The 18,457-nt window shown below is 46.5% G+C and overlaps 1 protein-coding gene across 1 annotated transcript in view; it reads left to right on the forward strand.

Annotated features, from left to right (window-relative positions):
* The first annotated feature begins 1,058 nt into the window (after positions 1-1,058).
* LOC124616603 (UDP-glucosyltransferase 2-like) overlaps positions 1,059-18,457 on the forward strand; it is a 102,692-nt gene continuing 85,293 nt past the window's right edge. Inside the window, exon 1 of the mRNA XM_047144924.1 lies at positions 1,059-1,310. Within this exon, the coding sequence (XP_047000880.1) occupies positions 1,059-1,310 (252 nt within the window). The remainder of the gene's footprint in view (positions 1,311-18,457) is intronic.

Here is an 18,457-nt window from a genome sequence, read left to right on the forward strand (position 1 = left end):
CCAACATACACCTTCACATATATACGAGGACACATAGTGGTAATGTATCATAGTTCAGTATCAATGTATAGGCAGGAATTGTCGGCGAGAGACTCATAGGGCCAAACACTTTACCAAATAGATTAACAGATGCAGTGTATCACCAATTTCTGTGCAATGAATTACCAGCGCTATTATCCTTGGAGAAAGACAATGACTGGTTTATGCACAAGGGGCATCAGCCCAGTTTTTACAGATCGTCCAACAGTACCTCACTGCAATGTTTCATTGGTTGCGGACAAAAAAAATGGTTCAAATGGCTCTGAGCACTATGGGACTTAACATCTGTGGTCATCAGTCCCCTAGAACTTAGAACTACTTAAACCTAACTAAACTAAGGACATCACACACATCCATGCCTGAGGCAGGATTCGAAACTGCGACCGTAGCGGTCACGCGGTTCCAAACTGAAACGCCTAGAACCACACGGCCACACCGGCCGGCGGTTGAGGACATCTGGTAGCATGGCCTCCTCAGTTACTGGACCTGAATCAGTTGGATTTCTGGCTATGGGGAAATTTAAAGGCATTGGTGTTTACCCCCACCCCATCAATTATGTTACAGGGGCATGAAACCAATGAATGAGACGCATTCCAAATGGAGCTGGGTATATTTGGAGGATGGCGTGGTCCTCTGTGATGAAAGGCTGAAGGATGTGTCAGGGTGCTTGGTAATCACCTGCAGCACTGCCTATTATGTCTACTTCTGCATAAGTGGACAGCTTGGTCTATATCTTAACAGGTATTGGTTCCCAGACATATTGTTACAGGAACTTTTCTTCTAGTTTGGCCAGTACTACCTGTTGCAGGAATATTTGACCCTTTTTTTAAGCACCCTGTACGAAATAGGCTGATACTTAGGGGCTCGCGACTACTAGGATTTCTGATTAGCTGGTGAGCGTATTTACGTTGAATGGGGCACGACTTTTACTTGTCCTTATGTTTGGGCCTCAGTGAGCGCTAAACAGTGAGACGGTTCACAGCGTCATCATTAATTGGCATGGACTCTCTGTTTTCAGGATGCGGTTCGCCACGTGGTTAGCGATTTGTACAGTGGTGGCTCTGGCGTCAGCTGCCACGGAAGCGGCCAACATCTTGGCTGTCACGTCGTTTCCTGGTCCCAGCCACTTCGTCATGTTCCGCCGTCTCTTCAAAGAGCTGGTGTCCAGGGGCCACAACCTCACAGTCGTCAGCTATTTCCCCCTGAAATCACCGCTGGAGAACTACACCGACATAAGGCTCGAAGGCAACCTCGGAGACCCGCGGGATAATGTAAGTCACAATTTTTAACTCAGCTTGACGTTCAGGCACAGAACTGAAATCGCGTACAAGCAGCGCCTCTTCCCGCTTCTGGCTATTTGGAGTATGGCTGTTTGCTGTATACGCAGTGAGAACAAGCTGCCAGAATGTACCTGGAAAAACTTTTCCGGCGCTGCCAAGCTGCCAGATTCGCTCATGCGCATAGCAGAGTTAGAGGGGGGGGGGGGGGGGCGCGTACACTTCAAATTAGGTGTTTCGTTGCCCCTCCCGCCAGAGGTTCGAGTCCCCCCTCGGGCATGGGTGTGCGTGTTGTTCTTAGAATAAGTTAGTTTAAGTTAGTGTAAGTTAGTGTAAGTAGTGTGTAAGTCTAGGGACCGATGACCTAAGCAGTTTGGGCCCTTAGAAATTCACACACATTTGAACAAATCACATGTTTATCCACCACTATGTGTGGAAATCTAACCAGATATGGGACGAGAAAAAGTAGCAATCTGACAGCTGCTTAAACGAACCTATAACAAGAAGAAAGCTTGTATTATTAAAGTTACAATACGATTACTTGACAGTCACAGTTCACGCGTGGGAGCTGGTTTCCTCCAACCAGAGTACTCAACGTCACGCCAGATCCGTTCGCCATTGGCAAACTGCCACAACCAGGCAATTTGCTTCAAATTCCTTGTACGGCTTGCTTTCGCTGATGTGTCTCGAACCCGAATCATAGGTCCGGCAGTTTTATTTCGTATTCCGTCGCACATCGTAACCACATACACACACACACACACACACACACACACACACACACACACACACACACACAATGATGCTCACGTTTCATACACCAACCACTACTGGATTCTTCCGTACAAGGCGCGTTTCAGCGTAGTTCTCAAAATCACAGAGATCGGCAAACGTTAGATAAGTTAAACACGGAACTGCGTGAATTCAAAGTTTTGAAGCCTGCATTTCATCGTTGTGACTGGGTAATGACAGTTACAGCTACTTTAACCATTGTTGTGGAATAGTGGAATGATTGCCGGAGAAACGTGGTGTGTAGATCTTACGTTCGAATCTCCCCAATGTGGTATCTTTTCTTATTTGTTAATCTGATCAAAAGAGCTTGATTGCTACTTTTGTTCAATTAATTACTGAAAATATATTTTTTTTATTTCCAGTTCTTCGCCGCGTCATTTTCGTCATCGTACTGACTTTATTTGCTTTTATTTTTCTTCCTATCATTAGTTTTTCGTTTGGAATCTACAACCAAATGACAACGAGGACTACTCACCGACTGGTAACGCGGCATCTCGTGAGCATAACTTCACGTAACCGAAGATAGCGAGAAATTACGGTTTGCTTTTATCACTGAAACTAATTTTTTTCTGTCTTGAGTTTGCTCGTAGACGTTAGCTTTAACCGCCGAGAACAAGGCGACCGTGATTTCATTTCTACCGCTGACTGTTGACCGCTCGTTTCTCGGATACGCTGCACATCACGAGGTCGCGGTTAGCTCAGGACGTGAGTGTCAATCCAGGGCTGCTATCGCGTCGTCTGCCGCAGTTTAGTTATTAGCCACTCAAAATCAGCTGTAGACAGAGCATCTAGCATTGTCGACATACCTCGCGGTGGCCACTTCGAACAGTGTTCCATGTTACACGTTAACAGCATTTGTAAAGTCACCTGTAACCGAGCGGAAGCCAGCAGCCGATGTCGCAACATCCTAGCGGCAATGACAGACGTCAGACCTCAACTGTCGAGGGGCATGAAAGGGAAGCAGTGGTTGGGAAGGGAGTCAGACAGGGTTGTAGCCTCTCCCTGTAGTTATTCAATCTGTATATTGAGCAAGCAGTAAAGGAAACAAAAGAAAAATTTGGAGTAGGTATTCAAATCCAGGGAGAAGAAATAAAAACTTTGAGGTTCGCCGATGACATTGTGATTCTGTCAGAGACAGCAAAGGGCTTGGAAGAGCAGTTGAACGGAATGGACAGTGTCTTGAAAGGAGGATATAAGATGAACATCAACGCCGGCCGAAGTGGCCGTGCGGTTCTAGGCGCTGCAGTCTGGAACCGCGAGACCGCTACGGTCGCAGGTTCGAATCCTGCCTCGGGCATGGATGTGTGTGATGTCCTTAGGTTAGTTAGATTTAACTAGTTCTAAGTTCTAGGGGACTAATGACGTCAGAAGTTGAGTCCCATAGTGCTCAGAGCCATTTGAACCATTTGAACATCAACAAAAGCAAAACGAGGATAATGGAATGTAGTCGAATTAAGTCGGCTGATGCTGAGGGAATTAGATTAGGAAACGAGACACTTAAAGTGGTAAATGAGTTTTGCTATTTGGGGAGAAAAACAACTGATGATGGTCGAAGTAGGGAGGATATAAAATGTAGACTGGCAATGGCAAGGAAAGAGTTTCTGAAGAAGAGAAATTTGTTAACTTCGAGTATAGATTTAAGTGTCAGGAAGTCTTTTCTGAAAGTATTTGTATGAAGTGTAGCCATGTATAGAAGTGAAACATGGACGATAAATAGTTTGGACAAGAAGAGAATAGAAGCTTTCGAAATGTGGTGCTACAGAAGACTGTTGAAGATTAGGTGGGTAGATCACGTAACTAATGAGGAGGTATTGAATAGGACTGGGGAGAAGTTTGTGGCACAACTTGCCTAGAAGAAGGGATCGGTTGGTAGGACATATTCTGAGGCATCAAGGGATCACAAATTTAGCATTGGAGGGCAGCGTGGAGGGTAAAAATCGTAGAGGGAGACCAAGAGATGAATACACTAAGCAGATTGAGAAGGATGTAGGTTGCAGTAGGTACTGGGAGATGAAGGAGCTTGCACAGGATAGAGCAGCATGGAGAGCTGCATCAAACCAGTCTCAGGACTGAAGACCACAACAACAACAACATATGTTCCGTCGACGTTTTCCTAGTTGTTGGCTTTTGTAAAGAGTGGGTTACGTAAATTATAATAAATCAGTAAAACACTACACGCTTAGGAACAATAGTGTAACAGAGAAGAAAGTTAAAAGTTTTGTTTTGTTTTAGAAATGCACTTTCCGCAAATACACTGTTTTTAATTTATTTAATTGCCTTTCGTTCTTTGCTACTATTTTCGAGGTCACCGCCCTGTTCTGAAGCAACCATGTAGCAAACAGTATAGAAAGAGTGAGTCACATCACAAAGATTCAAATCTGGGGTACTTAGATTGTAACAGCAATATACTGCTCTAGTTTACGCGGAGTGTTCGATAAGTAATGTGACATTTTTGTCTTAGCAAATATCGGTTGAAAAATGAGGAATTTGTTGTGGGACATCGTCCAATATTCCCGATTAAGCTCCTATAGTTTCATGAAGTGCCGATAGGTGGCAGCACTAGATGTTGCCTTTAAAATGGCGTCGGTAACAGAGGTCCATTCCAAGCAGAGAACTGTCATTGAGTTTCTTCTGGCGAAAAGCTAGAGCACCGCAGATATTCTAACAGGCTTTCAGAATGTCTACAGACTTGGAAGAGAACAAAAGCACCGTGAGTCGTTGGGTAGGACATCTGTCATCGTAGCAACAAGATCGTGCAAACCTGTTTGATCTCCAAGTGCTCCCTGGCCACACACAACTGTGACTCCTGCAGCGTTGGACTGTGCAGACACTCTCATTCGAGGTGATCAACGGATCACAAACCCACACCTCGCTCCTCAACTGGACATCTCTGTTGGCAGTGCTGACACACTCGTCCACCAGTTGAGGTACTCTAATATGTGCGCTCGCTATGTTCCTCGCCGCCTAAGAGAAGACCATAAAGAGTTTTGATCTGTTTGGCTCAGTGAAGGATGCACTCCAAGAGAAACAGTACATGAAAGATAGGGAGGCTACTGATGCAGCAAGATGTTGGCTATGACGCCAACCATCAGAGTGGTACCATGCGGGCATAAAGGCCCTCCAGTAATGTGACATAAGGCCGTCGCATTGAACGGAGAATATGATGAAAAATGGGTTCTGTAGCTAAAGGAGTGGGAAATAACATGATGTATTGGAATCCTGAATAAAACCAACCTGCTTTCAGAAAAAAAAATGTTTTGCATTACTTATTGAACACATCTCATATTTAACAGATAATCGAAGTTTTATCCTTATAGAGCAAAAAATGTTGTTTCGGTGACAAGTAGCCATCTAATCCAAAAGCCAATAGTTCAGCTTTGTCATGAGACACTCAAATTCCAAGGGTTGATCAGGTATACTGTCATGGCTTTGCGCTGAGGCAGGAGTCGTAATTTACACTATGTACTCCAACAAAACGCTGTTGGCAGACTGAGTGACATGGAGACTAAAAATAGAAATGACCTAGTGATGAGATGATGGTCCTTCTGTCGCCACAATTCAGTCATGCATGTCCAAGGGCTACACGCCCTCTCAAATAACAAAGGGATGATGTTATTGAGTACGATGAACCACAATGAATAAGAAGCTGGCACATGTGAGGGAAAATCAAATGAAAATCATAAGGGTATAATAAAACAAACAAAAGATGGTGACATGTAAGGGAAAAATCAAATGAAAACCATAAGGGTGTAATAAAACAAAAGGAAGATAGCGTCAACTGCCTGTAAATTACTGAGCATCTTCCTAAAAGTGTATTGTGAGTGTGAGAGCTGACTTCTGTCATGATTGTCATTTTGTGTAAAGCTTTTCTGGGTATGTGAACAGACCATTACGTTGTCTGATAGATCAGCATTCTGGTCTCTGTTGCAAATGTTCATCTGTTATATATGTGTGTATGTCTGACATCTCCTCCCAAACCTGTGTATCATTTCACCCAAATTTGACACAGAAACAACAGGTCTCCTGAGTGTCAGCACTATGGGGCTTATGACCTCCTTGCTACATTAGGAGCAGAGGTATAGGCAAAAACGTGCTTTTTCAGCCCCTCGTATAGGCTTTCCTGCATGACAGACATGTAGTTTGGGAACAGTATTAGCCTGCCAAACAACCTGCTTTACAGGACAACCTACTTTTCAGGTGCAAGAAAAGGTTCCTGGGCCCTGACATGTAGAAAAAAATGGTTCAAAGGGCTCTGAGCACTATGGGACTTGACATCTATGGTCATCAGTCCCCTAGAACTTAGAAATACTTAAACCTAACTAACCTAAGGTCATCACACATCACCCAGTCATCACGAGGCAGAGAAAATCCCTGGCCCCGCCGGGAATCGAACCCGGGAACCCGGGCATGGGAAGCAAGAACGCTACCGCATGACCACGAGCTGCGGACCCCTGACATGTAGACTGCCCTGCATGACATGCATGTTGTGCTGAGTGCTTTATGGACCTGTTTTGCATGGCACCCTGTTAATCAGGAACACATTAGTGATTCTAAAGCCCCTTATGTGTTGCCTGCCCTCCTTGACAGCCTACATGGATGGAGATGGGTTTATGTGAATAGAGGAGGAGGGGACGGCTGAAGGAGGACAGGAGGAAATGGACAGAGGTAGGGGAGTAGAGGGAGATTCATGAAGCATGTGCATGGTGGATAGATGGTGAGCAGGTGGAAAAGAGGGGGAGGCAGAGATGAAAGAGAGAGGGGAGGAGGGTATCGTCAGAGGGCAAGACATGATTAGAAAGAAAGGCTGGAGGAATGGACAAAGAGGAAGAGATGAAGTGACAGAGAGAATAACGAGGAGTAGATAGACAAATAGAGGTGGGAGGATGGGGTGGACAGACAGAGCAAGGAAGACGTGCACACTGAGGGGGGAGGGGGTGTGTTCAACATATAAGTCGAACGAATACGCAGGGAAAGCTGGAGGGAAAAGGGTAGTTAATACGTAAATCTAAAGAAGACCACTTGCAACAATGCCTGAAACACAGGTCTACAAATTAACGTGGTGAGGCGGTCACGCATTGGTAAAAGTTTTAGTGAGACACACAGTATATTAGAGCACTGCTGGCACATGCCTGATCCACGCGGTGTTCATTCGGCTGCCATACGTGAGAGAGAGGACAACTTTGCACAACTTGAGGAAGACGCCAAAGACGACATACTACCTTGCCTAATGACACAGCTCGCGAAACTCAAGAGGACATGCAGAGAACAAGAAGCTGCAGTGTGTTCAAGCAGTATGCTTTTCTGCTACACGTTATGCTGCGTTGTCGCATAGATAATCGCCAAGGTTTCTTTGCCACGTGGATGCGGCCACGTGCCTTTCGGTGCGCAGTCGGCCATTGCCCGCCTGTCTGAAAGCGAGGAGATCGAACCGCGTGGATAGCGAGTGATGAGGGACTACTGACCCTCACTCGGCTTCGTCACGCCGATGAATTACTCCGACGTATATTCACTAGGCTACAGCACCGTGGAAATGCACAGTGTCACAGGAATAGCATAAAAGCGACTGCTGTGTTAGCAATTTGCACCAGGGAGAAGAGTATTCCGTTGCTCAGTTTCTGCATTATCAAGGTCTGAAACGTGTTGTAATTTATCGCAAAATGAAAGTCTAGTATGATGACGTTTGTCTGTCACGACATGGAGTCGGAAGTTCGCACACTGTATAATACCTTGTGAAGATATGGCAATTAGTGACTGGAAATTTTTTCTCTTTCTTTGCTATCGTTTCTTTCTGTTCCTTAGTCTAAGTATTCATATCTTAGATGGTATAGCATAGCTGTGTTTCGTAATAATGTTAAAATGTTAAAAATTTTTTTTCTCTAATGGATGCTAATGGATGAATCTGTTTTCTTATTGTTGCTTGAATATGGAAAGATTTTAAAATTTTTTGTTTATTTTGTCCGCATTTGTAAAATTACCTCTGATGTGAAGAGCTGCTAACTAAACCGTATACATGAAAGCTAAGAGAGATAAACGAAAGTACATCAATTCAGTTATTTCTGACAAAACCTCGTATAAATACACGGCCTATAATCTCGCGGAGTGACATCCTCGAGAACAGTTTTCTCCACAAGTTGTGGACGATGGTGCCCTCTTAGATCAGTCGAGTCGCGTTGTGAACCCACATACCGATGCAGCCATTGAATTCATGGTGACTGAAAAATATGATATTCAGCCTATGTTAATACACTGAAGTATATACAGAGTCGTTATAACTAAACTTTTACTACTTGAGCCCTGGTAGACGGGAAACTATTTAGGCCTACGGTATGGGTACCAAACTTAACAGGAATGATGCTCACATTGTGCGCTGCACAATTTGCGTTATTAGTAGAGTTAGTGTCATGATTTGCCGTTAGGCGCCGGTACTGGTACGTCGACGTAAGATTGAAACACAGGCATCGTTGTGCATTGCAGTTGCAGATTGTAGTCAGCATGGATCGCAAGGTGATTAGGGCTTTACTCGTTGAAGAAAAAAAAAAATGCTGCTCCTTTTCGCGAGTATCGGCGCATTACGGAAGAACTATGTGCACCGGGTGTTGAAGGGCATGACTCGGACGTTCGAATTAACTGGCAATTTGGGAACTGCTGGTGGGAGATGACGACGGCCAATTGCGCAACCAATTCTTGAAGAAGTTCATGTTCCCATGGCTGAGGCAAGGGACGCTAACGCACGCTGGAGGCTGAAGATGAGCATAGCGAGGGAGGTATCCAGCATCCCACCGGAGGGCAATCTCCAGCGCGGTTCCAGACTGTCGTGGATGCAAATGGTCGTCACACTGAGCAACGTTTGTTACCTGGAACGTAAACATTGAACCCAATTGACAAATGATACCCTGTCGTTTGGAGACTAAAACGAGTTTCCTTCTATGGTTTGTTCGCTATTTTCACTCCCCATGTCCTTATAAATACACTCCTGGAAATTGAAATAAGAACACCGTGAATTCATTGTCCCAGGAAGGGGAAACTTTATTGACACATTCCTGGGGTCAGATACATCACATGATCACACTGACAGAACCACAGGCACATAGACACAGGTAACAGAGCATGCACAATGTCGGCACTAGTACAGTGTATATCCACCTTTCGCAGCAATGCAGGCTGCTATTCTCCCATGGAGACGATCGTAGAGATGCTGGATGTAGTCCTGTGGAACGGCTTGCCATGCCATTTCCACCTGGCGCCTCAGTTGGACCAGCGTTCGTGCTGGACGTGCAGACCGCGTGAGACGACGCTTCATCCAGTCCCAAACATGCTCAATGGGGGACAGATCCGGAGATCTTGCTGGCCAGGGTAGTTGACTTACACCTTCTAGAGCACGTTGGGTGGCACGGGATACATGCGGACGTGCATTGTCCTGTTGGAACAGCAAGTTCCCTTGCCGGTCTAGGAATGGTAGAACGATGGGTTCGATGACGGTTTGGATGTACCGTGCACTATTCAGTGTCCCCTCGACGATCACCAGTGGTGTACGGCCAGTGTAGGAGATCGCTCCCCACACCATGATGCCGGGTGTTGGCCCTGTGTGCCTCGGTCGTATGCAGTCCTGATTGTGGCGCTCACCTGCACGGCGCCAAACACGCTTACGACCATCATTGGCACCAAGGCAGAAGCGACTCTCATCGCTGAAGACGACACGTCTCCATTCGTCCCTCCATTCACGCCTGTCGCGACACCACTGGAGGCGGGCTGCACGATGTTGGGGCGTGAGCGGAAGACGGCCTAACGGTGTGCGGGACCGTAGCCCAGCTTCATGGAGACGGTTGCGAATGGTCTTCGCCGATACCCCAGGAGCAACAGTGTCCCTAATTTGCTGGGAAGTGGCGGTGCGGTCCCCTACGGCACTGCGTAGGATCCTACGGTCTTGGCGTGCATCCGTGCGTCGCTGCGGTCCGGTCCCAGGTCGACGGGCACGTGCACCTTCCGCCGACCACTGGCGACAACATCGATGTACTGTGGAGACCTCACGCCCCACGTGTTGAGCAATTCGGCGGTACGTCCACCCGGCCTCCCGCATGCCCACTATACGCCCTCGCTCAAAGTCCGTCAACTGCACATACGGTTCACGTCCACGCTGTCGCGGCATGCTACCAGTGTTAAAGACTGCGATGGAGCTCCGTATGCCACGGCAAACTGGCTGACACTGACGGCGGCGGTGCACAAATGCTGCGCAGCTAGCGCCATTCGACGGCCAACACCGCGGTTCCTGGTGTGTCCGCTGTGCCGTGCGTGCGATCATTGCTTGTACAGCCCTCTCGCAGTGTCCGGAGCAAGTATGGTGGGTCTGACACACCGGTGTCAATGTGTTCTTTTTTCCATTTCCAGGAGTGTATTTCCACAAAGTCTCATTGTCCCACGATCACTTGTTTTTCGTGGGGTCCCTCTCAAGTAGCGAAAGATTAATTATAATCACCCTGTACATGTGAATGGTACAGCTTTCATTAGGCCTCAGCAGGATAGTAAGAAAGACAGAAGTGACAGAAGAGTCCAACAACTATTCTCAACAGTGCTACAAGAAGATTTCAGGTCCTTAAAATGGGAAAAACAAAGAAAGGATGCACGTGATGGTACTGCAGAGACTGCCTTCTAGCGGGCTGGAAATCCCTACTTATGTGGACGACGTAATATTTGTAGTGTCATCAACGAATGAAACAATAAAAAAAGTTTGATAGTAAGCTTGAATGTAATTACAGAAAGCCTAGAATAATGTATTCACGTACCATTTGCTTTCCTAAGGTCTTCTGCTCTCGAACTGCCTGAATTTAGTATTTAGGCAGTCGTTTTGGCTGTTAAATATTACACCAAAGTAATTTTTTGTTTGGAAACGTTCAGTCCATGAGTGGTTGCAAATTGTCAAACAACAACCTGGAAATAACCAGTTCCAGCCAATGACTGGTTCGGTTGGAACAGAGGTCACAGTGTATTCCATATAAGCGCAACCCACATCATTATGGAGCCACCATCAGCTTGCTCAGTGCGTTGTTGACAACTTGGATCCATGGCTTTGTGAGGTCTGCGCCACACTCGAACCCTACCATCAGCTCTTTCTAACTGAAAGAGTGACGATCTTCAAGTTGTCTAGGGAGTCCAAGCGATATGGTCACGAGCCCAGGGGATGCGCTGCCGGCGATTTCGTGCTGCTAGCAAAGACACTCAACGCCAGACATTTGCTGCATAGTCCATTAAAGGCAAATTTCGCCGCACTGTCCTAACGGATACGTTCGTCGTACGACCCACATTGACTGCTGCGGTTATTTCATGCAGCGTTGCTTGTCTGCTAGCACTGACAACTCTACGCAAACGCCGCTGCTCTCGGTCGTTAAGTGAAGGCCGTCGGCCACTTCGTTGTCTGTGGCGAGAAGTAATGCCTGAAATGCGGTATTCTCGGCCCACAGTCGACACTGTGGATCTCGGAATATTAAATTCCCTAACGGTTTCCGAAGTAGAATGTCACATGTGTCGAACTCCATCTCCCATTGCGCGTTCAGAGTCTGTCAATTCCCATTGCGCGGTCTTCGTCACATCGGAAACCTTTTCACATCAATCACCTGAGCACAAACGACAGCTCTGCCAATGTAATACCCTTTTATTCCTTGTCTACGCGACACTACTATGTGCATATTGCTATGCCATGACTTTTGTCATCTCAGTTTATAGGACAAAGAAATAAATTAAGATGGCCGCTGTGGTCGAGCAGTTCTAGGCGCTTCAGCCCGGAACCGCGCTGCTGCTTCGGTCGCAGTTTCGAATCCTGGCTCGGGCATGGATGTGTGTGATGTCCTTAGGTTAGTTAGGTTTAAGTAGTTCTAAGTTCTAGGGGACTGATGACCTCAGATGTCAAGTCCCATATTGCTTAGAGCCATTTGATCCATTTGAAATAAATTAACAACTTTATGAGGAGAGTTATGCCAGTGCTCAGCCATACCCTTTGAAAAACAGTCAACAATGAATGATAAAACGTCTAATCTTGGTAATAATTTGGTATCAAGTCTTACATGTTTAGCTACTTGAGAGTGACTCTGAGCACTATGCGACTTAACTTCTGAGGTCATCAGTCGCCTAGAACTTAGAACTAATTAAACCTAACTAACCTAAGGACACCACACACATCCATGCCCGAGGCAGGATTCGAACCTGCGACCGTAGCGGTCGCTCGGCTCCAGACTGTAGCGCCCAGAACCGCACGGCCACTCCGGCCGGCACTTGAGAGTGTTTCGATTCCTCCAGCAAAGTCAATTTTTTGCTCTTGGGTGCACGATGCAGAATTTGGAGCGATTCTAGGACAGGTTCTTCAAGTCAAGATAAGAAATGTGGCACTATCTCAGTATAGCCGCATGCCATCGCCAAAGGTAAGAATCGTCGTCTCTTTCACGGTTTCACTACCAATTTGGTTCTTCGTTGTTAGCTTAGGACAACGGTTTTTTTTAATTATCTTACTATTGCAGTCTACATGTACACAAACGTTTTGGCTACCTATGACTACAGTGTTACCCGCAGCTCCTAAATGTCAGTCCCCCTTCACTGTGGTGTTCGCGTAGTATTTTTAAAAAGTTCTTACCACCTCCTCATGCTAGAAATTTTTAAGTATTTTTTCCATGTAGAAATTCTGAAGACGCGTCAAAGAGGCGAAACGCGTCAGTCAAGCTTCCGCTTTTATTGAAAGCTACATTGTCTTTTATTACTAGAAATATTTATTTAAAGGAATTAAATAAGTTTGCAAAATTAGATCTCACGCTGGTTGATTAGATACCCCATTTGTCTATTTCCCACTCTACGTTTGGTCATAAAAATTCGGATAGAAATCCATTGCGTAATTTCTAGGGACTCCTATTTTCACTTTGCACAAACATTTTGACCAAAAGGAAAAAGGAAAAATCCGAAGTGAAGTCATATCACTCGTTAATGGGCTTTTGTATTTCGGATAGTTGAAGACTGCATCGCCGGCCGCTGTGGCCGAGCGGTTCTAGGCGCTTCTGTCCGGAACCGCGCTGCTGCTACGGTCGCAGGTTCGAATCTTGCCTCGGGCATGGATGTGTGTGTTGTCCTTAGGTTAGTTAGGTTTAAGTAGTTCTAAGTCTAGGGGACTAATGACCTCATAAGTTACGTTCCATAGTGCTTAGAGCCATTTGAACCATTTGAAGACTGCATCAACAGCGAAATAAATAAACGTAACAGTCAAAGTGTGCTGGTGTGATTTCATAAAGTTTACGATTAGTTTATCAGCTTTGATTTATGGCAGTGAGATATAGACGTTGTAACCGGAAACCACTCTAGAAATGTGGGGAGGTCTGACACACCTCAGAGGGATGAGAAAACAAAAATATACACTATCTGATCAAAAATATCCAGATATTATTAGCGGTCTTTAATACGGGGCGTGTCCACACTTCGGCTATATGACGGCTTGAAGTCTGATAAAAAAACTTTCATTTGAGTGTGCGAATGCCTGTGGAGCAACGGCAGGATGTTCTTCCTCAGCAGTCAACACCAGAGAAGTCAGTAATGTCTGACCCTGAGATCTGGTGCGAGGTCAACGTTCTGTCTCATCCTAAAGGAGAGAGGGCAGTACATTTCATGAATGTTGTTGTCCACAAACCATTGCTTCACAGCTGTTGTTTTATGACGGGTGCATGGTCATGCTGATACAAACAATTACCGTCTCCGAAATGCTCCTCTATTGTAAGAAGTCCACTATGCTGTAAGATATGTTTCTGTTCTCCCGCATTTAGTGTTTGATTAAGCAGCATAATCGAACAACATCCTAAGCACAGAAACACCACCTACTCCTGTCCAAACCTTTCCATCGGATTGGCACTCCAAACACTCATTTACAGTCACCCACCACTACAACTGGTGCTTAACACTGACTGCTGAAATATATGGATACGAGGAACTGTTCGATCATTGCACTCCTTTCTTTTTAACTCCCTACACACAGTCATTGTGCTAGCTACCCTGATGTAGCAGTTTGGAACTCACGAGTGATTCCTTCCTCAGATTTCATGCAGTTTTTTTACACCCACCCTCCGCAATGTTCAACACACTTTGTCCGTCAGTACAAGTGGAATGCCTGGTTTTGGATTCAGCTGTGGCTGTTCCTTCGAGTTTCTACTTCACGATCAAATCAACAAAAGGCGACTTGGGGAGCTTTAACGGGGTTGAAATGCCTCTAATGGACTTGTTACCCATGTGACATCCAAAAACTACCCCATGTTAGAAGTCACTCAGCTCGCCTGACCCACCCATTGTGGTGTTACTGCTTCTCTACTGACAACACAACTCCCCACCTCCTTTTATACTGACGAGCCAACCTCTCGCGACATCTCCTGATCAACTCCGTATTAAGTACACTACTGGCCATTAAAACTGCTACACCACGAAGATGACGTGCTACGGACGCGAAGTTTAACCGACAGGAAGAAGATGCTGTGATATGCCAATGATTAGCTTTTTAGAGCATTCACACAAGTTTGGCGCCGGTGGCGACACTTACAACGTGCTGACATGAGGAAAGTTTCCAACCGATTCTCATACACAAACAGCAGTTGACCGGCCTTGCCTGGTGAAACTTTGTTGTGATGCCTCGTGTAAGGAGGAGAAATGCGTACCATCACGTTTCCGACTTTGATAAAGGTCGGATTGTAGCCTATCGCGATTGCGGTTTATCGTATCGCGACATTGCTGCTCGCGTTGGTCGAGATCCAATGACTGTTAGCAGAATATGGAATCGGTGGGTTTAGGAGGGAAATACGGAACGCCGTGCTAGATCCCAACGGCCTCGTATCATTAGCAGTCGAGATGACAGGCATTTTATCCGCATGGCTGTAACGCATCGTGCAGCCACTTCTCAATCCCTGAGTCAACAGATGGGGACGTCTGCAAGACAACAACCATCTGCACGAACAGTTCGACGACGTTTGCAGCATCACAGACAGGAGCGCTTGCATTGGTGTACTCAACGACGAGCATGGGTACACGAATGGCAAATCGTCATTTTTTCAGATGAATCCACGTTTTGTTTACAGCATCATGATGGTCGCATCCGTGTTTGGCGACATTGGAAGCGTGTATTCGTCATCGCGATACTGGCGTATCATCCGGCGTGATGGTATGGGGTGCCATTGGTTACACGTCTCGGTCACCTCTTGTTCGCATTGACGGCACTTTGAACAGTGGACGTTACATTTGAGATGTGTTACGACCCGTGGCTCTACCCTTCATTCGATCCCTGCGAAACCCTACATTTCAGCAGGATAATTCACGACGGCATGTTGCAGGTCCTGTACGGGCCTTCCTGGATACAGAAAACGTTCGACTGCTGCCCTGGACAGCACATTCTCCAGATCTCTCACCAATTGAAAACGTCTGGTCAATGGTGGCCGATCAACTGGCTCGTCACAATACGCCAGTCACTACTCTTGATGAACTGTGGTATCGTGTTGAAGCTGCATAGGCAGCAGTACCTGTACACGCCATCCGAGCTCTGTTTGACTCAATGTCCAGGCGTATCAAGGCCGTTATTACGGCCAGAGGTGGTTGTTCTGGGTGCTGATTTCTCAGGATCTATGCACCCAAATTGCATGAAAATGTAATCACATGTCAGTTCTAGTATAATATATTTGTCCAATGAATACCCGTTTATCATCTGCATTTCTTCTTGGTGTAGCAGTTCCAATGGCCAGTAGTGTAGATGTGATAGAGTACGCTTGATGAGATGGTATAGGTCAAGTAATACACTGGAATGGGAGACGTAATTAGGACTGCACGAAAAATGAAATGGAGGAAATGGATAGGAGATGTCGCGACGCGCTGATTGGAGTTTTGCGCCGAGGAAGTTTTCGCTGGATTCCAAAAAATGAAAAGCAACGACCAGCTGATGGAACGCAGGTAGAAGGCATTAGCAAGCAGCAAAATTAATGCATATCGCCGAACAGCATAATAAATGGAAAAGTTAGAGGAAGCGTTTGTCCGGTAACACGTCAAATGGCGAATGGTGCATATTGGCATTTTAAGTATCACAAACTTATTGGAGCACTAGAGGGCAGGGAGGAGTGTTGCTTTCCTACTAGCTTAATTTTGCATGCATTTTTGGTGATCTGAATGGATCTCAAATACAGTTTCTCGACTAAGTGCAGTGCGTTTCATACGGAAAGTGGTCGACAGTAATGCAGGAGTCTTCCTCATATGAGCTTTCCTAGGATGCACTAATGCAGTGATTGTATGTAATACACTCATGCTCATAAATTAAGGATAATGATGATACATGACGAAACAACGCTCTGGTGGGCGGTTTGCGGGTTTGCGGTGCATTTGACCTGCGGTCGTCGCACGGTGGCGCTGGCAGCAGTCCACATACGCAGAGGTGTGTTGGTACATGTCAGAGTACGGTGCAGCGAGTAAGTGTGCATACGTTTTCAGACGTGCTAATGGTGACTGTGTGTTGAAAATGGCTCAAAGAACGCATATTGATGACGTTATGCGGGGTAGAGTACTAGGGCGACTGGAGGCAGGTCAAACACAGCAAGTCGTAGTACGAGCCTTCCGTGTGCCACAAAGTGTGATCTCACGATTATGGCAACGATTCCAGCAGACAGGAAACGTGTCGAGGCTGTGCAGTACGGGACATACACAATGTACAGCAGCACAAGAAGACCAATATCTCACCAACAGTGCCCGCAGACGGCCACGGAGCACTGCAGGTAGCCTTGCTCGGGACCTTACCGCAACGAAATGGTTCTGAGCACTACAGGACTTAACATCTGAAGTCATCAGTCCCCTAGAACTTAGAACTACTTAAACCTAACTAACCTAAGGACATCACACACATTCATGCCCGAGGCAGCATTCGAACCTGCGACCGTAGCAGTCGCGCGTTTCCAGACTAAAGCGCCTAGAACCGCTCGGCAACTGCGGCCGGCTAACCGCACCCACTGGAACAGTTGTCTCCAGGCACACAGTCTACAGTCGACTGAACAGACATGGTTTATTCACCCGGAGACCTGCAAGGTGCACTCCACTGACCCATGGTCACAGGAGAGCCCGTAATGCCTGGTGTCAAGAACACAGTACATGGAAATTGGAACAGTGGTCCCAGATTATGTTCACGGACGAGTTCAGGTATAGTCTGAACAGATATTCTCGCCGGGTTTTCATCTGGCGTGAACCAGGAACCAGATACCAACCCCTTAATATCCGTGAAAGGGACCTGTATGGAGGTCGTGGTTTGATGGTGTGGGGTGGGATTGGTGGACGTACAACACTGCATGTCTTTGACAGAGGAACTGTAACAGGTCAGGTGTATCGGGAAGTCATTTTGCACCAGTTAGTCCGCCTTTTCAGAGGTGCAGTGGGTCCCACCTTCCTTCTGATGGATGATAACGCGCGGCCCACTGAGCTGCCATCGTGGAGTAGTACCTTGAAACAGAAGATATCAGGCGAATGGAGTGGCCTGCCTGTTCTCCAGACCTAAACCCTATCGAGGGCGTCTGGGATGCTCTCGGTCGACGTATCGCTGTACGTCTTCAAACCCCTACGACACTTCAGGAGCTCCGACCGGCACTGGTGCAAAAATGGGAGGCTATAGCCCAGCAGCTGCTCGACTACCTGATCCAGAGTATGCCAACCCGTTGTGCGGCCTGTGTAGGTGTGCATGGTGATCGTATCCCATATTGATGTCGGGGTACATGCGCGGGAAACAGTGGCGTTTTTTAGCACATGTGTTTCGGGACGGTTTTCTTAATTCATCACCAATGCCGTGGACTTACAGATCTGTGTCGTGTGTGTTCCCTACGTGCCTATGCTATTATCGCCAGTTTTGTGTAGTGCCACGTTGTGTGGCACCACATTCTGCAATTATCCTTAATTTATGAGCTTGAGTGTAATCTACCGAATTTGTGTACAGCAAAAAAGGTAAAGTTTGTGGCCCAAGCACGTGAGCGGGTTATTGACCTGACTGCGGCAGAGAACAGACATTCTTCGGCGTGGCAGTAGGAGGTGGAGGGTCGACCATCGCCCCACCTGCCATTTATCCCGAAAAACATCTCCAGCACTTATTTAATATCAGGATGAGTGCATCTAGGACAATCCTGGAGTAAGAATCGCCGCCCCTATCCGAGATCGAATCCGGGATCTCCAGGGACGAAGTCTAGCGCTCTACCTGCTAGGCCCACCACGGTCACGTATTTGTATGATATTTTGCTTAATAGCCCTCACGTCATTCAGTGTTGCTGCGGCGTTTACTTGCGCAACTTATCTTGAACACTAGATAACTCGGTATCTCTGTATTACAT

Source organism: Schistocerca americana, chromosome 5 (genome assembly GCF_021461395.2).
Source record: "Schistocerca americana isolate TAMUIC-IGC-003095 chromosome 5, iqSchAmer2.1, whole genome shotgun sequence".
NCBI classification, from domain to species: Eukaryota; Metazoa; Arthropoda; class Insecta; order Orthoptera; family Acrididae; genus Schistocerca; species Schistocerca americana.